Genomic DNA, 23468 nt, shown 5'->3' with positions numbered 1-23468 from the left:
AATTCTCTATTCCCTACTTTTCTGAACTCCGTCGATTTTTACTCCCACTCCGTTCATTTCACGCCTATAACCGCAACCCAGATTGTCACCCAACCTCCCTCCTGAAGCCGTCGAGCTTATTAGCATCCGAGATAATCATATTCTCGACGCTATACTTAAGAACGATGAACAGCAAATTGTGGTCGCTCAGGTCAACCTGAACAAATACCTTAAAAATGTTAAGGGTTAGTGAGAAGTTCATATCTATTTCCTGATTCCAATTTCAGTGCCGCCTGTGCTAATGTGCGTTTTTCTTTTATTCTGTTAGGTGTTTTAACATGGGATCACAAGGGCTTTGCGACAAATGCCGGGCCTGCCAGGTTTGCCTTTGAAGACGAAGTACCAATGTTGCACGCTTACTTGTTAGAGGAAAGGCATTTACTTGTTGAAGCATCTATCCGTTTGTATGAGTGGATTACAATCGAGAATGGTATTTTCAAGGTTCAATTCAACTATACGTTCAACCTCGATGCCGAAGACGTTCGCCTCGAAAAAAAAAGTCAACTCCGTGCTACACTCAAGGACGATGATGGTAGACCCCGCGAATCTGGAATAGAGCTTGACGAGTGTATAGGAAAACACAACGGTGAGTCACAGCCTCTACATTTCCCAATTCTGAGAAAGCATGAAATAAGTTGTACATTTCTGGTGCCTTGCCAGGGAAACTTATATGGGGCAGCGAAGACTTTCACCAAGGCGTTAAAGTCGATTTTTTTATTGAAAGAGGAAGACCCATCTTGCAAGCTACACTTCTTGATTATCAGAAATATTGGAATGTCGTAAAGCTTGACCTATCCGAAAGAATTATAAACGACGATGGCCGTTTTTAGTTTATAAAGAGTAACTAAGAATGGTACTAGTTAGCTATTGCTTGGGTTATTGTTGTCAGCATCACGGAGCTGTATGTGCCCGTGGATGAGCTTGCCGTTCATCACGAAATATCAAAGTGGACCATCACACTATTACGTTTAAATTGATACAATTTGATGGCTTGGGAACTTTTCAATATCTGGGTATTACCTGTATAGCATATCTGTCTCTTCTTGAAACACGTCTTCTGCTCTAACCAATGATATTAGGGTGATTATTGCACGGCACCGAATCATTTGATCTTTTCCAGGGGCGGTATGATTACAGCGCTTAAAAGCCTGTCGTTATGGCCCATCTACTCTTGTCTTTTCTAGGCTATCTTTCGAATCTCCTCGTGAACAAAGGTAGCAAAGCCGTGCATAGTAGTCTTCCCGGAGATGTTCGCGTTCATGCAGATTTCGGGGGCGTCTAGATATTTCCGAGGGTTTATTGCAAATACTTCCTCCATATTAAATAGACCTTGAGGTATAACTAACGCCCTATGAAACCACCAGTAAAGCCGGAGAAACAAGCGAAGATTTGTAAAGTTATTCCGATCGTCTAAAATCTGCTAGATCTTCTCTCCAACTCACCAGCAATACATTATAGAGAATGGTTGACTCGATTCTTTTGTATTGTTGAAAAGTCTCACGCAGAAGAACTTTGTCGTACTATCTATATTTTCCCCAACTCTTTCACCAGAATGTGGCATAAAGTTACAGCAAAATCTAGCCAAACTGGAATTGATATGACGCAAGCAACATGTTCTGCGGGGGTTGACGCAAAAGGAAGAAGGATTTGCGGGGAAATGCTTGGCTACTCCAATGCCCAGCAAAATATGATTAAGCGCTACCCCTTACCTTCCATTTCCGCATGTGTATAGCCTACGATGGCCTGAAAGAGATATCTATATGGGGAGAATCTGATGAAAAGATCCGAGGACTCCACCCTCTATGAATATAAAGAGCATGATAACATCACAGTTTCAGGCGGGAATTTATTTCTCAACGAGGTGCTTGCCTATAAAAGATACATTCAATGAATAATACGCTTCAAGCTGCGAGTCGGGTCATTATTGACACAGATGTCGGTAGGTTCATCACTCACAGGTTACAGACTAAATTGTATATAAATTTACTCATGCAACTACTAGGGGGCGATGATATGACGGCTATGCTAATAGCAATGGCTGCGCTGCCGACGGTGATGGAAGTAGTGCTTTTTACTGCTGTTTTTGGAAACGTCAATATGGAAAAGGCGTTGAAAAATATCATTTCAATGTTCCATATCCTGTCCATGGAAATGCGTTGGCGCGGGGATCGAGGCCTGCCGCTAGGATTTGAAGCTTTTCGAACCTTCAAGCCTCTTGTCAGTCTCGGCGCCAGACATGCACTTGGTAAACCTGTGGTGATCCAAACCGATGGATTTCGTGAGTCCATGCGCTATCTTGATAATTATACTCAACCATCTGACTTTAATTTCATAAAGATGGACCAGATGGACTGCAAAATTTCTACGCCTTGGTATGATATCTATTCATTCTTGAAAACTTGCGATAATTGGCTAAGACTTCTAATATCCAGCACCCCGAGTTTGCCCCAGACAACTCTTGGAAATCACTTTTCGACGCAAATTTGCCTGCTCCGAAAGAAGACCCCGAGTATTTCAAGTACTTCAAAGCTTCAAAGGCTCCCGCGCATCGGGAAATCATCCGTGTTCTGAAGGAAAACCCACCGAACACAATTACAGTGATTGCACTTGGACCCATGACAAACATTGCCATGGCTGCAGCAGAAGATCCCGAGGCTGTACTGCGAATGAAGGAGCTTTTAGTCATGGGCGGTACGATCGACCACCCCGGTAACGCCTCCCCGTTGGCCGAGTTTAACACGTTTTATGATCCGCTCGCATGTGCACGATCATTCGCACTTTCTTCTCATAAACCAAACTCCACCATGCCGCCGATTACCCATCCTGAGCGTCATCTCGGAATCTATCCCGAGAACTTGTCTAAACGCCTGAATATCAAGCTATTCCCATTAGATATAACGCTTACCAACTGCGTGAACTATGATCGATTCTCCAAAGAAATTGCCAATCAGCTAGATGAGAAGGGACCTCTCGCGACCTTGGTTGATACATATCTTACCGGGCTTCATAAGAAGGATCCGTCGAATTCTTGCGTTGTACAGCATGATCCACTACCAATTTGGTACGCTTTAACATCCAATAACACACGTTGGAATATGAGTCGCGAAACCGATATCAGAATTGAGACAGCAGGACAGTGGACTTATGGAATGGATGTTGTTGATCGACGTGGGGAAAAGAGAGCAGACGGCGTGAATGAGACTGAGGTGGCTGATGACCCACTTGGGTGGCTTAGCGCTGTTCGTGGCAATAGAATCATCCAAGCCCTGCAAAGTCCGGGGGCAGATATCTTCAACGAGCGGCTGCTGGGGCTTTTTGACCTCTAAGCTTGACAAGTACTGCGCAGTGGTATCATCACACCTGTTGTTAATGAACTTACATATCATCCGACGTTATCTCCATCTCCGCTGCCAAACACTAACTTTAATTTGCATTTTAGCACAAATTTGAAATCGACGTACTAGTATATCAGTTCTTTATCTCTCTTAAAACGTCAAGTATATTCCTTGGTGTGGTATTATGGAAACTGCTTATGAAGCAGGTAAGGCGAGAGTAATTTTTACAGCGTATATCATGAGCTAGCATACCGGCTGTTCAGCACGCCTTTTGAAATATCCATGTTGGTACAGTACGTCGCGAAACCGGTGCAACTGATCCACTCTCCGATTAACTTTTCTGCCGCTTGTGCCGAAACACACTAGTCTGTATTTGGAGTTCTTCCGGGAGTTGCGTATGTATTCTTTCGTACGTAGGTTACACAGTAATTTCAGTCATGTATTCACTTTCAAATCAATACATCTGATACCTCCAATGCCCATCCACCGCCATTACCCAGAGGCGAAGCTGAGGTGGGGCTTCATTTCACTTTTGCTGGCAACTCATCACTTCATTGGTGGTGTGTCACTGGATGTGAAGTAGCGCCGAATGTCCCTTGGCATTTTTTAGACTCACACGGAAATCATGACTCCATTCGCCTTGCCTGAAACCCTTGCTTGACCTGTGTGGTATACCAATCAATCCGACATGGTGTGTTTGCTGCGATGGGTTCTCTGCGGGGGATTCGTTATATCCCTTGTAGACACAATCTTTGCAGCCCGCCCTCAGGCCATTGGCATTGATTTCGGGCCCGAGATGATGTGCGTGTCGAAAATCGCTTTGATGAAGCCGCCACCCCCCCCCTTGTGGTGACTATTGACCAGAATCCTAGAACTGTCGCACATGCGTATAGCAGTGATAATGTGACGTTGCCAGCCTGTATCAAACCTGAGCTAGGCGATCCCTTCAACATCTATCTATTCCTGCTGCGACTAGAATCATGGAGCGACGGCACGCTCGACGCCCTATATGGCCGGAAGAACGAAGGGACCTCCGGCATTTCCAATGCTGTGGTAAAGCTGTTTGCAAGGCTCGTATCGTCCTTGACCTGTTGTAGCCATGACACAGCGAACCTGTCTTGGGTAAGGCAGTGCGTCTGCAGTGCTTGGCACGGCATCACGGCTCGGCTTCGCAGCGTCAAGAGGTCGGAACTAGAGGAGTTCACGCTGGATGATGTGAAGGATGCGTTTGTCGATATCCTCACGCGGTTGCAGGAAGAGGCACGCACCAAGCACAACATTGATATGCAATCGGCGGTCATCGCCCTCCCGGACTTTTTCAACCAAACCCTGGTCGATTTGTTCCTCGAGGCGAGCCGGAAGGTTGGCATCATGCCTTTGGTGGAGCCCATGAGCCGGATGGCCGCATCAACATATAGCAGCAATGGGACTCCACGAGAGGCGGACGGGAAATATGTCATTATGGACCTAGGACAATACTATCTGGACCTGCGAAGTCTCAATGTGAGTCCCCGGCCAATGGCCCGAAATGGGCGCCTCCCCATGGACCCCTGGGGAAGTGCCGGTCTCGATCGGGATATAACCCGCTCGGCCATTGAACGATCGGAAATCCTACAGACTTGGCTTTTGCTCGGTGGATCCAAGGCCGCTTTGCAGGAAGAAGTCCGGAAGGCGCGTGTGCTGATACGAGAAAACATTGATCGCGAAGTGCTGGGGGCCGAGGACCACCAGGACCATCACCATAACGAATACCCTCTGCATCTGAAGGACCCCGACGCCACCGCTGTGCTGTCATGGGCTGATGTCGAAGCAGCAGAGATGAGATATATTCAAAGTATTGCGCAGAATGTTCATAACTATCTCGTTGCTGCGAGTACGTTGCCAGTGGGCCGTCTGGGTAAAATTGTTAGCTGACATTTGTGTAGACAATCCTACCGGAGATATTCGGGATGACATGGCCCCTACCAAAATTGATAAAGCGTTTATTCTGACGAGTGGGTTTGACGGATCATTAATCAAGCAGAGCCTTGAACATGCTCTTGGTGATGTTGAGATCATAGGAGGACGGCTACGAGACAGCTATCTGGCGGCCGAGGGCGCTGCTCAAGTTGGTTTATTATACCAGCAGGCATGGGACCAGAGACATCGGCTATTATGGAAAAAAGACGAATTATAGTACTATATGGGGTTGTTCCAGTGACGAAACTACGGTCATAGCTAGTCGTGGCTATAACGATCGACCCTGCCAATACTGTTACGAAACACGGCGCTGTACTTTATGAAAGTAAATGGTAGTATCGAGACTGGTACAGGAATATTGATACTCCGGGGCTATTCCTAAAGTATTCTAGTGTCTCCTGGCGGTGAGCCTGGAGAGTCACTCGAAGAGTAGAGGTGGTTGCAACGGTTTCACAACGTACTGTACTAAATTTGGCAGTTTGAATAAGTCTCCTAGTCTATGGTGATGAAACAGCTAGATATGTACTCGGTAGCTCGCTTAGTAGGTAGATATCTGTTATATTCTTTGATCTCTCTTTATGACGCATTTGGAAAGAATTCGGTGCGAGTACAGCTCCCCATCTCTTCCCAGATAACCGATAACCCAAAATCATGGTATTTTAGTATTAGTATATCCATTTACTTGACCAAAAAGAGCCTGACCGTTCCATAACTAATGATACCCATCTCCTATTCGTATCTCGACAATGCCGTCGGTATTTCAGTCTCTTTGAGACAGTCAGCTCTTGGCTCTCGCCACAAGAACAGAAGAGAAAGCTTTGTATGCCTGCTATAGTGGTATATTTTCGGAAGTTACAAGAATACTTCAAGTGATAGTAAATTGAATACATACTACTAGTAGTAGTCGCACTGGCAGCCTTTGGATGCTTTCAAGTTGAACCCAGCTCTTCCAGATCCGCATGCGAGTATGCCTCCACTGGCACTTCAAAGTTCAAAAGGAAAATATTTGTGGCCCAAGCCTCTCATTTGAAAATACTGATGGTTTAAAGGAATATATAATTAAAACCAAAGAACGACTTGAAAGAACAAAGCACTCAAACGATATCAAAAATTTGAGATGACAACAAAGGCCCGAGGAAAGACGCTCGAGAGCGACATAGGTCGAATTCTATATAAAAGAAGCAATTCTGGGTCCATGTAAGGTTTTCTTTTCTTTTCTTCAGCGTACTCGCTAACTTCGACAATATTGGTTGGTTTATCATCATGGCTAATTCGTATCTTAGGATCTGTTACTTGGTTCTGTGGCTCTTTGCCAGTTTATTAGAGCTTTACCTTTACCTGAGCGCGACCAGAGGCATTGCTCCAAACGTAGCTGTTCTATGGTTTCTACTTTGGGTACTTTCAGCGCCCCTTTGGCCTTTCTTCAAATTGATTTCGGCATGGATTTCCTTTGGGAAAATCTTGTTCGATTTGAATGCCGCTCTTAGAGAGCATCTCGGCATTGAACTCCCAAAAATAGAAACCTGGCGAGACTGGTGGATTGCTGCGTCTCAATGGCCCCCTGCTCAATCTCAAATTCATCCTCCTCCTCCCCGTTCAGACGCAGTTCTTCAGCAATGGGTGGACTTGTTCCCTTTACTTGGGGAACTGCAGAGACGTGTAGCTGCTGGAGAACCTGTAGGACTTGAGCTAAGGTCCCCATCAACGACAGCACCATCTTTAGAACGAGACCTCCTCATGCCCGCTCTTGAGCTTCGTGGTATAGGCTCTCGGGTCGCTCGTTTGATCGAACATGCTAATAAACTAAATTGTCCCGTTCGAAATGAAGAATTGACTTATGATGCTCTCAGTACAATGTCAACCCATTTTCGACGATATAGGGTTGCCGCCCGGACCGCATCGGAGTTTCAATGGTGGGATCAGAGTGTCCCCCATCCAGCCTGGATCGGCTGGACCGTTCGGTTTGATCGGGAGGCAGTCTTTATGGGTATGATCGCTCAGGGGATCATGGTAATTACCACTGTTGCTCGGCATCCTGTTAATATCCAAATCCCTCATACTGGCTCTATCTTCAACACGTTGTACCTTGATGAGTATGGCACAACCGATTCATTGAGGCAAATATTTGTCACCATAATCATAAACGTCCAGACTCGTGCGCATTTAGCAACTCTCGGGAGGGAGGCTGGATCACAGACCTATGAACGTGGTACGCCAGAGTATGAAGCGATTTTGGGTATCCGGATCGGCCGTACAGTCGGTTATCTTGTGATTGCAGCTTTTGCTCGAGGAACTCGCCGAATAGCTCGTATTGAACTCATTTATCACAGATCTCATGATCTTCGGTTTGAAATCGAAAATAACTCTTGATTTCCAATTTGCCAATTTATCACTTGCTGCTCATAGGTACGCAGTGCTAGGATCCTAGCACGGGAAAGGGGATTCCTGTGGGTTTTGTGAGATTTTTTCCTTCAGGTCCACGACTACGCTTTGTTTACAGAGTACGGCTGTGGTGACAGAATTGTGATTCCCATCCATGCTGCCTTTGTCTTGGTTTTTTGTTTTGGACGTTCTTTGGATTTCTTTTCAAAGAATAAAAAAAAAAAAAAGAAAGTTTTCTTTTGGGCTAGAGTTAGGTTCTTTACTTTTGAAAATGTGAAAAAGACTTCTCTGGAACGAGCTCCATTGTAACCACCAGTAATCCATTCATACTGAGCATATTTTAGCTGAACATAGTAGACCGTGACTGTCCATTATGCCCTTCACTCCCGTAGGTTAGAATAACAATAAAGTATATCAACTCATGAAATATTCAAGTTCGAGGTACTCACATAAAGAGACAATATTGCAGTGTATCGACGACTCGCTCATTTAGAACTTCTAATGTATACTGAATGGTTCATATTGGAGTCAGATCATGGCAATACTTGGCGATCCTAAAATCTCGGGCTGACCATCTGAACAAATTCGACAAACTCAAAACTAAATTCACCGACAGAGAATCAATAGCCGAGGTTTATCACCGGGTGAAGAATCTATTCTAACTTCAATTTCAATTTGATCGTGTACATTTAGTCCGCCGCCGCTGTCGCTATCTCAGGACGAGTTACAGCCGAGTTAATTAGAATAGTAGTACCGGTCCGCCGTATCTCCGAGCTTATTCAAAGGATATAGTTCAACCTGCATTTGTGCAACATAGCTATTACGGGCGAACTTCCGATTAATTATTATTTTTTAATATTGTTAATATTTTTTGTTCCTTTTGACGAATATTCCGAACCCCTCTCCGTGTCTTGACCTTCCTAGCCAAGGTCTTTAATGCACAGCGGACTCTGCGCGGTACCGCGTGGGGCACTAACGTCGCGGATCCCCCGTTGTACGACATTGATTGTCCATATTCGGGCTGACCTTGCAGTTTTACAAATCCGAATACAGGTAGTCTGGCAATATCATACATTCACGCCTTAAGGTAAAATGATAGAGAGAGAGAGAGAGAGAGAGAGAGAGAGAGATTAATTTACTCGAGACTATATAAATCCTGTAAAGCAATCTACCTAAAGAATCTAGATTACCAAATGCAATAAATGAAACGCCAAATTCAAAAGAGAGAAGAAAAAATTGTAAGCAACGCTATCATTACCCATTATTCCCAAATGCAATCCAAATTTAAACCGCAATCGCTGGCGGAAGACCTCCCTGCAAAGTATCTTGCATCTCATTCTTCTCAGCGCTCCAGGTTTCAATGACCGTGCACAGAGGAGCAACCTCCTCCTTATTAGCCTCGGTGCGCTGATGCGAGAGTTCAGCAGCAGGCCAAATCTCATGACCAACAATCAGCTCCTTCTCACGATGTTCCTTGACCACATCGCGTACTGTCTTCTGGAAGTGGAGAGGACCCAATTCCATCTCTGGGTGCAGTTCACCATTGACAAAGACGCCGGCGTTGAGGTTCTTCTGCGAGTGAATGCAGAGGTATTTATCCTCGGACATGATACGCTTGTACATATCGCTGATGAGAGTGAAGGCCTCATCGGTCGCGTCCTTGTGTCGGTAGACCTCGTAGCGCATTACACACTGGGTAGGGCTTGTAGGAGTGAAGCGCTGCATGAAGAAGAAGTTGGGGCTAATGTTGAATGAGGCATTGGGCCAGAAGTATGTAGTGGCGATACGGAAGCCCTTGGCGATTTGGTCATCGCGCTGAGCACCGTAGTGCTGGATGTGGCCGTCCTTAGGCTTGACGTAGTATGAGTGCAGATCGGCGATTGTGGGGATGTCAGGGTGTGCAACTTGGCAGTGGTAGCATTCGTTGTAGTTATCTGCGAGGATCTTCCAGTTGAAGGCACCCTCGATTTCCCAGGAGTGGTCGAAGTTGTACTCTTCGAAGTTATAGTGGTCGAAACGGGGCTGCTCGTCAACGCCTTCGAAGTCTTCGTTCCAGGGGATGGGGTTCTCGGAGGCATCGAGGTTGACCCAGACGAAACCATTGCGGTCGAGATGTGTGTGGATGGGAGAGAGATCGTCATTGACGGCGCTGATCTCACCTTGGTGATTCACGATGTGGAACTCGAAGCCGGCAGCGTCATATTTGACAGATTCACCGGGCTGGACGCGGTGCTTGTGTGTTGTCAGGAGCCACTTGCGAGAGAAGATTGCTCGTCGCTCGAGCTCGTACATATCCTTGGAAGTGTACCAAGAAGCAGGCAGAGCGCGAATGGGAGTCTTCGCCTCCTTCTCCTGAGGAGTGACAGGTGTAGTGCCGAAGAAATTCCTTAAGAAAGACATGATGAATGTAATAGATCAGTTAAGTCTGAGATAGATAGAACTGATTGTTTTGAATTGTTCGATTGTCTGATACTACACTTTATCTGCAGAAATCAGCTCTTCTATATAGATAACCATTCTGGCCACCACGACCAGGTTCACACGGAATCCACGGGGCCAAACACCTTGTTTCACTCCTTTCACGGTTCTTCAGCCCGAAAGGCACAATAATCCCTAGAGTATATCGCAATCAGGTGGCCATTATCAGCGGGGTGTATAGTTCGGCACCGATCAGGTGATCGGTTGGTCTTATATCAACCGTCCCGAAGGGCTTTATCTGTAAGACCTGAATGGTTCGTGGCAAGGAAACTAACGAATAGGGATCCTCGTAGCTAACACCTTTATCTGCACGTTTATTCTAGAACTCAATTTCCGGGTCGGTCGTACATCCGTGCCACACCGGATCGTTCAAGCTGCCCTGAATATGACTGCGTTCTCTCGTAACACTCCACATTTTATAGAGTACAGCCAAGTTCAAACCCGGGGTTGTGGGGTTTAACCCATGAAATGTGGATAATCCAGATGATTATGATATATCATGACGTTGTAGTATTCAATTCATTTTTGGTACTTGACTGATGAAGATATGGGGTAGTTTGCCACAAAAAGCTGGGGAATCATATGGGCTTGAGCAACGCTCCCAAGCTTCAAGTCTCGGTTTCATAGGTCCCTATCGGCTTTCAATGATACGAACATAATACCGCTGGATGCTGGTAAAATGTGTTTGGGTGTCAATATTTTACACGGAACGTAATTTAAGATTTATTCAAAGAAACGTTGTCAGCAGACAGCTATTCGACCGATGCCAGGCAGATAAAACACCCGAAAAAACGCTATATCTCATTGGCGAGTTTCAACTTATACTGGAATGAATTACTCGAATAGAATGAAACCTGTCAGCAGGTCCAGCCCCCATCGGCGCCTCTGCTACCTCCGCCTTCCGGGAACCGATAGCCGTCGGGAGCCGGTATAATATTACCGCCTCCCTGATATCATTCCTGTCTGTATCATTATGGCAAGTTGGGCAACAGATGTCAGTCCGATCAATCATCTTCCGAGGCGGATGCATGTTGATCGCCGGGATATTCAATGGATATTTCTTTATTATGGATATTAAGACGTTCACTATGCGACAATTTACGATGTTATTCTTATTTCCCCTAATCTGAAATGGGCCTGAGATGAAGAGATACTATCAGAAGATATCTTGAATCTCTGAGCGGTTAGCATCTTATCAATTGTATGTACAGTCTACGAGGGATTTCGTTAGTTCGTTTATTAATGTTGAAAGGAAATTCGGTAGTCCGGAAATATGGTAGTCCGGAAATTCTTTGTTTGCGATTATATCAGAGCATTGTATAAATCTAATCTGATAGGTTCCATTGCGCCCGAGTGTCCCGGTTCATTCCGCTCATACAACTAATAAGAGCATTTCTCTTGTCCCCAGTCCAAGTGAGTCTGATTGCAAATTGTTTGTCGTCCTCCTAATTGTCTGTCATGCATTCAACAGGCCCGTATAACAGTATCGCTGACTTTGGATTGTATGATAGATGTAGTTTCGGAACTGAGATATGAAGTGACGAATGATGCAAAACTTGGAGTGTTCATTTCATCACAAGATGCCCTTATGAGATGGGCGGGTGACTCAAGCGAATGCTGACGAAGAAAACAAGCTTTGGCTGCTGTAGAGTCGATTGGTGGAAGGTTGTAAAGGCCATGTGGTGATATATCCCTATATTTGGCCGTGAAAGTAGGTTTGGTCGTCTAAGTTCATATCCAAGTCATCGATGTTTCTCTGCCGTGGGGCCCTCGTTTGACAGTCGTTGGCTCTCGGTGTCTTGACTTTCCAAGCCAGGTAGTATGCGTATATTTCGTTTGTTCGTTGCAATCGTTTATTCATTGACATGATGTGGTGATTCTCCTTGGGTCACAGCAGGATATGACGGGAGCAGGGAGTAGCGAGCGAATAAGATCATTCTTATCCATAAGGTTGCTGCTGATGTCCCTTTACCATCTCCCACCACCGCCGCCACCTGGACCTCCGAAACCACCACCACCACCACCTCCAGGCCCTCCAAAGCCTCCTCCAAAGCCACCACCGCCATGATGATGACCACCTCCACCAAATCCAGGACCACCACCACCAAAGCCGCCTCCAAAACCACCACCACCAGGAGGACCGTGATGATGTCCATGATGGCCGCCCATTCCACCCATTCCACCACCCATTCCACCCATGCCCATACCACCACCCATTCCACCCATGCCCATACCACCTCCACCGAAGCCACCATGATGTGGGCGAGGAGGAGGACCATAGTTGCCTCCGCCGCCCATTCTGCTAGACATGCATAGACCCATATTGTAAAGTGGGATGAAAGAAGATGACTGAATTCGAGCTATTCAAGTTGTAGTCGATATTTGGTGTATCAATGTATAGTGTAAAAATCTTTGTTATGTTCAATGAAGTTCAATTGATCTGAATAAAAAATAATCCACCTTATATCCATCTCTACGCTTTATATAGAAATTCCAATGTGGAGTGCGTCATCGCCAAGCATTGATCCATGGCACGATCAAGCGGCACGATCGCACGCGTACGTGTCGAATCTCATGCGCCACGAAATAAAGAGTAAATATAGAAGATTGATCTTGGCAAAACCCTTCTTTTGTCATGAGCCACAGTGAATTCTTCATTTTTGAGGCTGTGGAGGAAACTTTCAGTGCCGAATCCCGTAGGGCTGATCCATTGGCCAATCACAGTAGCTAATTTCGTACCTAGTGGGTTCCGGAATATTCATTAACCGGATTTCTTCGGTGATCTCTTTTATGCCTCGTTTACCAGGCATCAAATACCTGATTCTGGATAATTCTAGCAACAGTCTGTTCTCAAGCACAGATAATTGGATACTGTAGCGGTATGGTTGCTCCGAGGTCCATTTTTAGCTGTACATGGGTTTTTGTATATGAAGAATGGGCAAAATGTTCTAAATAAGGCGTGAGCCGCATGCACGAAACCATATCATCTCATTGTCGATCGTCTTCGTCCAGCCCAATGTCTACCAGCTGCACCACTTCAACCACAACTTGTTGATAAGGATGAGCTCTTCGTAAAGCCTTGACAGAGTCCCGCATAACTTTCTCGCCCACACATAACGTCTCCACTTGATACTCCTCCACCCTTTCGAGTTGACCGGGCTGACCGGTGTGAGGAGTGGACGATGCACTAGGACGGAATTGATCCATCCCAATGTATTCAAAGCTGACTTCGGTATACATGCCGCCTGGATATGTTCCGGCTCCAGCTGCAAAGACGGCTTTCTTGCAAATGTCCAGATGAGATGGTGGGACGCGGAAAAAGAGCTTGAACTGTGTGGTCGACATTATAGGTGATGTATTTCAAGTTCTTGTATGGCGGCAATTGCGAGCTTTAAGTCTCCAAAATGATTGAAATTCCAAGGTGAGGCTAGTGGTAGGTGAGTATAAGAAGAGAAGATGAAAAAGTTCAACGAATTCACAATCCCCGCATTTGCTGATAACCTTATCTCTTCATATTGAAATCAGTAGTCTTTGCTCCAGGGCTGTACATTACTTAATATCTATTTTAGAAACAAAATTGTACAACAATATGAGAATCTAAGCTTGAAGCTCTTCCAAGCACTCATAAACATCTTGGAAGTCTAAAATGTTAAATTAAATTAAATTATCTACTTTTCCAAATCGATAACATATAGTATAAGACTGAACTTCATCCATGTCGTGGTCATTATTGATTTATTTTCACTTTAGTTGAAAATAGCGAACTTTATGAACTACTACTAAAGAATATAGGTTGCTGGTGGGTTAATCTCTTACTACCTCCAGGGCTCTTTGTTTACTATTGGCCATATATAGTGATAGGCGGGCAAGTCCTGGAGGGGAACTTTCCAATATAATGGTGAGATTCAAAGACTCTATCTAAGAAGAAGTTTACACAAAATATAATTCATGTATAAATCGGCAAAACAACTTAAAAATCAAAGTGTGTGCTTGACTATCAGCGCAGGGCCACAAAGGTGGTCAAGGCTTGGCATTCCGCCCTCGATCGCAAAAGCTACGGAGCTTCAAGTTTCCGTCTCTCAAACACCCTTCAACCTACCCTGTCTTCTCATCATGGAGCCTGTCGTACCTCCTGCCCCAGCCTTGACAAATCCCCGATTCACTCTCGAGCTGGAGTTTGTCTCATCGCTCGCCAATCCTTACTATCTATCGCACCTGGCAGTCACCTACCCCAACCTGCTGGGCATCTCTCAAGCAAACGACGACGACGACGATTCTGCCTCCTCCCCCGATGCCCAAGCATTCGCCGCATACCTTGCCTACCTTTATTCTTACTGGAAGACTCCTGAATACTCTCAATTTCTCACCCACCCCGGTCCGACCCTACGCGCTCTACGCCTGTTACAGGAGGATGCTTTCCGCCGTGATATCATTCTCCCTCAGGTGATCGAAGGATTGGCAGGGGTCAATGTACCTATTGATGCACCAGCTGCTGAAGCCGAGGATGCAGGTCCCGCCGAGAAACAGGAGGAGCCAAATGGAACCAAGACCTGAGGATTTGAGCCCTGCTTTGTGGCGGAACACCCCATCCTCCGGGTGATTTCCTACGCTTATCATCATCCCGCCGACCAGCTCAAATTGTCTTTTCCACGACTTAATCCATCAACAGAGCACAGTGTGTCGCACAGCCACGATCATACAGCAGCAGATCGATCTACTATTAGCTGTTCGGCATTTTCAGAAACTCAAGTTTGAATTGCGGGGCCAGAGGCTTCATGTGTGACCGAGGCATTGGTTGAGATCGGCCGGGATATTGTCGATCAAATGAGAACAGGTACGAGTTTGGCCCAATCTAGGGTTCGTATTATTCTCGAGAGGAATTCCCATATGGTGCTTGTCCTTGTACTGGTTCCTTAAACAGGCTTTGCGGGGTTGGGCAAGGACCAAGCGTCTGTTGAGAACGAGCAATAAACTGACCAGTACGAAGTTGCCGGATTCCAGGGAATACACCTGGACAACCTGGGATACAACAGTGCAATGTAATGCGATCGCACCGTTTTCGTCTTGGATTGTGTACCGCGGCAATTGATAACATTGAACCTATGAAATTCAATAGAGTACATTTTAATTGGCTTGAATCTAGCCCCATTTTCCAGTTCATAAATTTGGGGTATTTTTTATAAGAAGTTTGTTAATCATAGTAGAATTAGAATGTCTGACACTCTGACACCATCGTGCGTCTCTTGAACAGGGCTTCGCTTCGAACTTTTTTTTTTCTTTCTTTTTTTTTCTTTTTTTTTCTTCAATTTCCTGATTCGTGTTACTGGGGAGCTCTTCCTTTTTTAAATTTAAAAACCCCCTTTATAAATTCAATTTCAATCCCAAGTCTAATTAAAAGTTGTCTTTGAAATCCAACCCCTCCGTTTTACTGTCCTTTCCCTGGTTCTGCGCAGACCGTGGATTGAGCCCCACCCCCTGGTGATCGGCCTTCAACTACCTCATCGGACAGCCGTTCCCGTCCAACGTGGCTCTGAACGTTCGCCCCCATTGCCAACTTTCTTCCCCTATGGCCGCCCAACAGCAGTGACGTTCTTCCTCGATCACACTCGACTCTCGAAATCCTCGTGAAAATCGTCGCACGCCTACCCGCGGACTGCCCCTGGGGGGTAACCCATCATCAACAGCAGCATGGAGTCTGTACGCCAGTCATGTCGGCCAAAACACCAGGTCCTGACATTGAAATGCTATCCCCGGTACCAGAAAGGCGTGGCGGAGGTAAGGCCGAATCCAAGCGAACTCTCGTACCTGCTATATTATGCGAGTACCCGTCGCAGTAAGCTCACCAAAGTCGGCGGCTTTCTCGAGAAGAAAGTGGCCAAGGATGTTTGGCGGCGCAGATTGGGGTAAGTCAGGCAGAGATAGATAAGACGACTTGACGAGGATGCATTTTGAAGCAAGGGAGAGCAGAGCAAGATGACAGCATAGCCAAGCAAAAGCTAACATGGTGATATCACAGCAACGTGCAGGTCGCGCTCCATATTCTCACCGCGCTCATCGAAAAAGTCCCACGCGACCTCCCCATTTATGCCCTTTACGTTTTGACAGTCATCGAAACGGTTTTGCGATCAAACGAGGTGTCCATGGTAGAAGATTCAATCGCAACTTTCGAGACTTTCTGCCGACACCAGGAAATCGCGACCATCGCGGCTGAACAGGGAATCGCCCAGAAATACCGAGAAGTCGTCCGGCTCTATGCCAGTTTCGCGGACCCATCCTCCGAGTCATATTCACCTACGAAGGTCAGCCCTCCGGTAGCGATTCGGTGGAGAAATGCTGGTCTCCGCGCCATCAAAAGCGTGGTAAGCTCCGATGGCCTCTCCGCCGACGGAGGAACATCCTTGAAGATCATTCTACCTGTTATTCTAGAAAATCTCTACTCAAAGGACGAGGATGTTCTAATTCCATTGAGGGCTAAGCTCCAGGATACCAAGGATGGCGATAACGATCCAGCTCGACCCAGACGGATGAGTGTGACAACGGTAAACACAGTGGACACAGTAGAAGCCGACCCAGCACTTGCAGCAGGAACAGCTGCGGATGTTGACCGTAAAGCGGAGATGGATGCCCGTTTCCTTGCTCTACGCTGTCTCGAGCAGATCATTGTTTCTGGAAGTAACCGCGGACAAATGCGGATTGCGGCATCTATAATCCTGAAGTTCATCTCGAAGAAGCAGTTCCCTCGGTCTAGTACACGGGATCAGTCAGTTGGGGAAGGGCGCGGTGGAAACTGGGCTACTTCTCTGATTGAGCTAGTTGCAAATTGGTGTCCTGTCCAGATCCGGTTTGTGATCTTGATGACAGCCATGGATATTTTGTTGGATACCAGCCCGAAAGAAAAGGACCTGGACTCGGCATTCACCATACTATCTGTGGTGGACTGGCTTTTGAAATCTTCAGTTAACATGATTGGCTTGAGCGTTATGGATATTTTGCATGGTCTCATCCACTACGCTCCGAAGATTTTGTCTCCCCACGAGGATACCGAGGCGGAAAAGAAGACAGAGAATCAACCCGAGAGCACACTTTTTGTTTCCGATCGGAGAAAGAGCTTACTTGCTCTCCTAGAACAATGTATCGGAAACCTGGCGACCCATATCTACTATGGTGACCAGGTGGCAGACATGACCAGAGCTATTCTTCGACGCTTCAAACCAAGTGTCAACCAGGATAGTGCTGCACCTTCTACTTTGGCTACTGTGCATGAATCTACCGCATCCCCTGTGGCACCCACGCAATCTGTGTCTGAGGCTAATGGAGACAAGGCCCATGGAGAGACATATTCGCATGCTGCTGCGAAGGTGACTGCTCTGAGAGCCGTCAAGGCCATCTTTGTTGTAGCAAACTCGAAGAAATCTTCCTCCGAGTCTGAAACAAGAAATGTAGTTGGCATTCATGTCTGGGAAGGAACACAGCTTCTTCTCCGAGATGGTGACCGTGATGTTCGCTACGCATATGCTGAGGCATTGTTGTCCTGGCTTCGCCTCGAAACCAACAAAGATGACCTCAAGGTGCGAAATGACGCGCCGAAATACGTCAAACCCGCCTCGAAGCGTGAGCCGGAGCACACGGACAAACTAAACCGACGAAGCACCTCGGCTCCAGGTAATCAAAGAGAAATGGTTTCTCTGGCCGCACAGTCTATCTTTCTTCGACTTTTGCACCTGGCTATCTATGATTCTGCCCTTGAGGCGGCATCTGCTGAGTCTGAAATTCTTCTACTGCACCTTCTCTTGGTAAGCCTTGTCGAGAATCTAGGCGTAAACGCGGTTCAGTTCGGTCTTCCTATGGTCTTGAAGCTTCAAGATGAACTTTTTACTTCTGTTGACTTGGGCTCCTCCAATGCCCGTGTTAATGTTGCAAGTCTTGTCCACGGATACCTCTTAGCTGTGTCGGAGAAGTTCGAGCTTGGATCCTCTCACGCTGGCGTCGAAATCCGTAATGAGGTTGAAAGGAGGCAGAGCAAGAGACAGTGGCTATCTCACGTTCGGTTACCGCCACTTGTTGTCCACGATCTCATTGCCGATATTGAAAAATCCGCTGAATACGAGTCTGTCTCGTCCGATAGCTTGACGCCTTTCCGAAATGTCGAGGGTCTTGTTAGTGAGATTGACGAATCCTACCGCAAAAGTATCTCCTCGCCCCCACAGAGTCCCCCAACTTCTCCAGCTCGTGGCTTCAACTTCCCCGTGTTGAGCCAGCCCCCGACCTCCCAGCCACAATTGGACAGTGGTCTTCCCTCCCCAGCTAAAGAGCATATGCTGTCTTCCTGGTCTCGAGAGTCATGCTTAGCTGCCGTTGAGAAAGAAAGTGCTAGAACGCTCTCTCTCAGTGGGTCTCGCGGTGGCACTATGTCTCGCAACAACAACACAAACAGCAATGCAAACGGTTCCCCTGCTGGCTCTGCTACGCAAAAGAATCGCCGAATGAGTGTTCACGAGGTCATACGAACACCAGAATACAGCTCTAGCAGCAGAGGGTCCCCAGTGCGTGTGACCGAGCTGCGCCGCGTGCTCTCAGTGAACAACGATAGTCAACAACGGAAGCTCAGCCCACTCAGAGGTCACGTTGATTTATCGAATGTCAGCGTGGTTTCCTCCAGCAGTGAAAGCATGATCAGTGACCACTTTCCCGCATCCGAAATGGACCCAGACTCTTCATCGATCCACCAGCAAGATAGCAACCATAATGGAGACGGATCGGAAACACCTCGCCCAGCCTCATACATTGCTCTTACGGGTGATAGAACAACGGTCGAACAATCCAATGGTCTCGGCCGTGTGAATTCCGAGGAAATCCCACCCGTCCCACCTATCCCTGCAAACCTATCTATCCCAGGTACTTTCCCCAATGACTCTCAACGATCATTGCTCATCGAGCGTCCATCCACTGCTCCAGACTCGCGTCAGAGCAATGGCGATCAAAACCAGATGCACGCGCGCAACAAATCTCTAAACCGCAACAAGAGCCGGAGTAGCAACAGTCTCGCTGCGGGTACATCTGGTGCTTACCACGACGCAAATGGCGACTCCGCCTTGGACAATAGTCAACGAGACCAACTTAAACAGCTCCTAGATGGATTCCTGGCACCAGAGAACAGTCTATTGACCAATGGAGACCGTCCGTCAACAGCAACCAAAACACCACTGAATAGAAGCTATTCTAGCAGACGACATGTCAGCGGTGGTGGCATTGGACGTCCCCCCTACTGATCTCCATCTCTCGTGTACTCCTTTATCCGCGCCCTCACCCTCGCCCTGTATAGTTGATTCCCGATTCCAGCGTCTCGGTTTTCCGGATATCTTCTCCTTCTTTTCCCTTTCTGCCTGCAATGTACATGCTCATAATTTCTGTTTCTGATTCTTCTTCTATCAAACCTGCTCTGCTGTTTGTATTTGTTCTTGGGATCATCAATCATCGTTCAATTATGTCCCTCTGATCATGGTGATTGATCCCAGTCTAAGGCCTGGAATATCTGCCTTTCCATTCTCTCATCCGCCCGTTCTTTTTCTTTTCTCTTTCTCTTTTCTCGTTTCCCTGCTCTTTTCACCTTTTCTTTTTCTTTTTCCTTCTGTTCCTTTCGTGGTACCTGATCTTCTATCTTTTTACACTATTTTCTTTCTGCATATTTTTACTCTTTTATCAACCCGCGTCCGGTTCGCTTTTCTTATTTTTTGTTTGTTGGATGTTGTGGTGATGAATTCGCCGCGGTCACTGTACCTAGCTACGTTGTCACTAGACACAAAATAGATGGTGCTAGAGTTGAAATGGAGCTTCTGCTCGAGTAATTTTGCTTCTGCTTCTAGTTTTCAAATACCTGTATACTATAGTATAGATATAAACTGATTCGAGTGCTGTACTAGTAGTACATATATGAATTAGAACAGCAGATTAAAGGTCACAGCTTCAGCTGAGCCATCACGACCATTATCGATGCATCCATCGGGATATAACTTTAAATCATTCAGTGCACATCGCGAACAGCCATTATAGACTCCATACCATAGCGTACTTTGACATAACAACTCGAATAAACATTTGAAGCTGACAACTAAAAAGTTTGGATTCATAATGAACCTGGCTGCACAACCAAACCCGGCGACCTCACTTCCTCCTCTTCAACCCACTCAAGCCCACTACTACTAGCAGCAGCCGCCGCAGCAGCATTAGCAACAATCCTATCATTCTGCGTCGGACCAAAAAACTCCCTAAACGCACCCTCCAACTCCTCCCTCGAAATCTCCATATGTTGCCCGGGCACCGTCCGAAAATCCAACCTATCCCTCTCATCCAAACTCCTCAACCCAATCCAATCCTCCTTGTAAATCCTCCTATCCTTAAGCCCCACAACAGTCCCATCCGTAGAATTAACATCCGCAAAATGCGCCGTCTCCCTCGGCACAGCAACACTATCATTCCCAAACATATACATAACAAAAAGATTCAAACTCTCCAACCGTCTCTTATAACCCCCATTCTTAACACGCCGCTCATTATTAATATCTGCGAGAAAGTTGCTATGCTCCAGATAAGGTTCAAGCTCATTCATATCTCGAAAATATTGCGCAGGAACAATATGCCCCTGAACAAAATCTGCCCAGGTCCCTGATCGAAGAACAGATTCTGCAGCGTTACAGAACCAGTCTCCTAAATCACATTGTTGGAACTCGCTTATGCCGTTGTGTTGGCTGCCGAATGTGACTAGGTTATGCACCGGGGGGTTGTTGCAGCGCTCGATGTAGCCGCGGAGGAACTGGCCGCCTTGGGAGAAGCCTATGGCGTTTATGGCTGGTGCGGATTGGAGGGTTTCATCGGATGCTAGTTGGGTGCAGACGCTGTCTAGTTGTTCGGAGACGTTGCCGAAGAATGTGGCTTGTCTGTCGCCGGAGCCGGTGTCTGATAGGTGGATTATGTGGACGTGTGTGTTTGGGTTGATTGTTTTTGCGAGTGTTGCGATGCTGTTTAGGCCGTCGCGTTCGAAGTCGTCGCCTAGGCCGTGCCAGATGACGAGGGGGAGTTGGGTTGTGTCGTCGGTGGATTGGGGGGTTATTGTTAGGGAGAGGGTGCCTGTTGCCAGGGTGAGAAGGGGGAGGAGTATTTGGAGCATCATTTCGAGTCTTTTCGGTTACTCCGTAGGTGATTGAGTGATGCCAGTGAGGTTCTGGTTTGAAGGCAATGTTCCAAGGTTGGGGGTTGGATAAGAGAGCTGCATCGGCTGGTGGATCTGGGGGTGGATAAGATGTCGTTATCGGCACGTGATGGACCCACAATGGAGGTAGGTGGTTTGATTATTGACGCATGTCATGAAGCACAGTGTTGTATTATGGAAGAACTTGATTGCTTGTTTGTGGTTAGTAACCGACGGGTTTGTTGCTCTATGTTACGCTTGAGACACAGTTTTGGAAGAACTCTTCTCTTGGTACTAGTGGGTTAAGTTGTGACAGAGACGAGCTAAGACGGGAAGCATATATTTGACGCTATCCATGTGAAATTAGCTATGTGTAGTACAAATTCAGGATGGATCATGAGAATTTAAAGTTGTTCCCCCCCTCAAGTTGAACAATTTGACCGAATATTTCCACTGCTGCGGGGTTGGTAGTAGCCTTTGTAACATTCAAGGATGGGCTCGGCGGGACTGTGTTAGGGGTCTCATGAACTGCGGCTTGTTGAAGGTTTCTGCCCCGAGTGTTCATAGGACTCCTGAAAGATGGAAGTGGACGCAGGCTTGGAAGCCAACTGAAAGACTTGGTCCCATTGGATGCATCGGGTATATCAGCTGCATTGGGTGTGGTGGGTACGCTGGGTACGCTTGGTGCATTGGCAAGAATGAGTGTTGGTGACGGGGCGGATATTCCATAGGGGCTACGAGATGAGTCACGGGGAGATTGTTGACATGAGAATGGCGTGATATTCAGTTGTAACTGTTTTGCAAAGAGTTGGCCGCCAAGGGTAGAATGGTGGTGATTTTCTAAAGGCGAGTTGTGCGTATTTCGATACGGGCTTGCGGGAGACGGACTTTGTATTGGTTCCATCTGAGTGTGATGCATTGAGTCCTTCATATAATTCTCTGCGGAGTCTAAATTCTGGGATAAGCGGGTGTCAAGAGAATTGGACGTTTCTATCATGTCATCTTTGGTTGTGGGTTGTGGCTCTTGCATACGAAGTGGCGCACGGTTGTGGCTTGGCGGCAGCGAGAGCCGATACGAGGCTAGATTCCACGGGGTTAGCTGTGGAAGTTTTTGAGATCCAGGTAAGCTTGATTGGAAAGGCGAGATAACGCCTTCGTCATCTAGAAGCATTGGATGTGATGATGGGAGAGTATTCGGTGCTTGATTATCACCCTTGTCACGCGGATGAGAACCGGCAGGTTGCCCATTGATGTGGACTTGGATGTGTCCAATATCCTGTTGAGAAGAGTCTACACCGATTTTGTGACATGGGAAATATCCTGGCAGGGTCCGAGTTGCATTGTCAAGTGATAAGCGTTGCCGGTCGCTGTCTGTTAATTTTCTCCGCTTTCCGAAACGCTCGCGCTCCTCTGTTGAAGCAAAATTGATATCCAGTGGACGTGCCAAAGACAAGTTTGCCCAGTCTGTTTGTTGGAGTAGCGCGTGTTTCAATACACCTGGTTTTTTAGGAGCTGGTCGTGAATCTGCCTTGAGTTGAGATGCATTGGCATCGTTAACTTTAGATCTGGGTGACGCATCCAGGTTAGTACAGTCACGCGGGGAACATGTTTTTGGTACTCCATCATAATGATATATCTATGCAGATGCAAATGCATTTCTAATTTCTCACTGACTGGTTCGGTTCTGCAGCATGAACATGTTCCTGAGATTGGAATGGGAGAGCTGCAAACCCGGGAAACGGGACAGCTGCAGCGGGTACTCTGTGCGTTACTTGGCGTGGTTTGGAAAGGCTCTCTCGCTGATTCTTGGTCAAAGTGCCAGGTCGAGATGAATGTCGGCGTAACCGGCCTCCTGTCCAGTTCATTGGAAGATCTCCAGCCAAAAGCCAGCCGTTGTAGTGATCCAAGGTTCAACCTCGGGATCAGTGGAGATGATCGACTACCAGAGGCTAAGCCCAATCCGGATAGCATCCAAACAGCACAAACACATCACATGATCAGCCGCACAAAATGTTCTTTTCGTGGTTTTTGTCTTTCTCCTTCTCCAACATCAGATGAATGTTATAGCTCACCAACAGGTTGTCATCGCG

At 46.8% G+C, this 23468-nt stretch overlaps 11 protein-coding genes across 11 annotated transcripts; 6 read left to right on the top strand and 5 right to left on the bottom strand.

Moving 5' to 3' along the window:
- Window positions 1–215: 215 nt before the first annotated feature.
- N7478_001842 (uncharacterized protein) lies at window positions 216–668 on the top strand (the record flags this gene model as incomplete). Its single annotated transcript, XM_056918056.1, is given in 3 exon segments — window positions 216–224; window positions 331–625; window positions 637–668. The coding sequence occupies 3 exon segments, from the start codon at window positions 216–218 to the stop codon at window positions 666–668; spliced, it is 336 nt and encodes a 111-aa protein (XP_056783667.1).
- Window positions 669–1926: 1258 nt separating this feature from the next.
- On the top strand, window positions 1927–3365 carry N7478_001841 (uncharacterized protein; the record flags this gene model as incomplete). The annotated part of the gene is made up of 4 exons (XM_056918055.1): window positions 1927–1978; window positions 2042–2317; window positions 2377–2411; window positions 2472–3365. The coding sequence occupies 4 exons, from the start codon at window positions 1927–1929 to the stop codon at window positions 3363–3365; spliced, it is 1257 nt and encodes a 418-aa protein (XP_056783666.1).
- A 697-nt stretch (window positions 3366–4062) lies between these two features.
- Window positions 4063–5550, top strand: N7478_001840 (uncharacterized protein; the record flags this gene model as incomplete). The annotated part of the gene is made up of 3 exons (XM_056918054.1): window positions 4063–4175; window positions 4247–5247; window positions 5300–5550. 3 exons carry the CDS (start codon window positions 4063–4065, stop codon window positions 5548–5550), a joined length of 1365 nt encoding a protein of 454 aa, XP_056783665.1.
- A 1046-nt stretch (window positions 5551–6596) lies between these two features.
- N7478_001839 (uncharacterized protein) lies at window positions 6597–7703 on the top strand (the record flags this gene model as incomplete). Its single annotated transcript, XM_056918053.1, has 1 exon — window positions 6597–7703. One exon carries the CDS (start codon window positions 6597–6599, stop codon window positions 7701–7703), a length of 1107 nt encoding a protein of 368 aa, XP_056783664.1.
- A 1296-nt stretch (window positions 7704–8999) lies between these two features.
- Window positions 9000–10115, bottom strand: N7478_001838 (RHO alpha subunit C-terminal catalytic domain-containing protein; the record flags this gene model as incomplete). The annotated part of the gene is made up of 1 exon (XM_056918052.1): window positions 9000–10115. One exon carries the CDS (start codon window positions 10113–10115, stop codon window positions 9000–9002), a length of 1116 nt encoding a protein of 371 aa, XP_056783663.1.
- A 2046-nt stretch (window positions 10116–12161) lies between these two features.
- N7478_001837 (uncharacterized protein) lies at window positions 12162–12515 on the bottom strand (the record flags this gene model as incomplete). Its single annotated transcript, XM_056918051.1, has 1 exon — window positions 12162–12515. The coding sequence occupies one exon, from the start codon at window positions 12513–12515 to the stop codon at window positions 12162–12164; it is 354 nt and encodes a 117-aa protein (XP_056783662.1).
- Window positions 12516–13181: 666 nt separating this feature from the next.
- On the bottom strand, window positions 13182–13538 carry N7478_001836 (uncharacterized protein; the record flags this gene model as incomplete). The annotated part of the gene is made up of 1 exon (XM_056918050.1): window positions 13182–13538. The coding sequence occupies one exon, from the start codon at window positions 13536–13538 to the stop codon at window positions 13182–13184; it is 357 nt and encodes a 118-aa protein (XP_056783661.1).
- Window positions 13539–14306: 768 nt separating this feature from the next.
- N7478_001835 (mediator of RNA polymerase II transcription subunit 31) lies at window positions 14307–14747 on the top strand (the record flags this gene model as incomplete). The annotated part of the gene is made up of 1 exon (XM_056918049.1): window positions 14307–14747. The coding sequence occupies one exon, from the start codon at window positions 14307–14309 to the stop codon at window positions 14745–14747; it is 441 nt and encodes a 146-aa protein (XP_056783660.1).
- Window positions 14748–15881: 1134 nt separating this feature from the next.
- N7478_001834 (uncharacterized protein) lies at window positions 15882–19462 on the top strand (the record flags this gene model as incomplete). The annotated part of the gene is made up of 2 exons (XM_056918048.1): window positions 15882–16096; window positions 16210–19462. The coding sequence occupies 2 exons, from the start codon at window positions 15882–15884 to the stop codon at window positions 19460–19462; spliced, it is 3468 nt and encodes a 1155-aa protein (XP_056783659.1).
- Window positions 19463–20316: 854 nt separating this feature from the next.
- Window positions 20317–21357, bottom strand: N7478_001833 (palmitoyl-protein thioesterase family protein; the record flags this gene model as incomplete). The annotated part of the gene is made up of 1 exon (XM_056918047.1): window positions 20317–21357. The coding sequence occupies one exon, from the start codon at window positions 21355–21357 to the stop codon at window positions 20317–20319; it is 1041 nt and encodes a 346-aa protein (XP_056783658.1).
- A 415-nt stretch (window positions 21358–21772) lies between these two features.
- On the bottom strand, window positions 21773–23243 carry N7478_001832 (uncharacterized protein; the record flags this gene model as incomplete). Its single annotated transcript, XM_056918046.1, has 2 exons — window positions 21773–23014; window positions 23049–23243. 2 exons carry the CDS (start codon window positions 23241–23243, stop codon window positions 21773–21775), a joined length of 1437 nt encoding a protein of 478 aa, XP_056783657.1.
- Window positions 23244–23468: the final 225 nt, after the last annotated feature.

Source organism: Penicillium angulare, assembly GCF_028827245.1.
Source record: "Penicillium angulare strain IBT 27051 chromosome Unknown utg000002l_segment0_segment0, whole genome shotgun sequence".
Taxonomy (NCBI): domain Eukaryota; kingdom Fungi; phylum Ascomycota; class Eurotiomycetes; order Eurotiales; family Aspergillaceae; genus Penicillium; species Penicillium angulare.
Note: the sequence above shows the minus strand (reverse complement) of the source record. Positions and strands in the feature narration are given on the sequence as shown.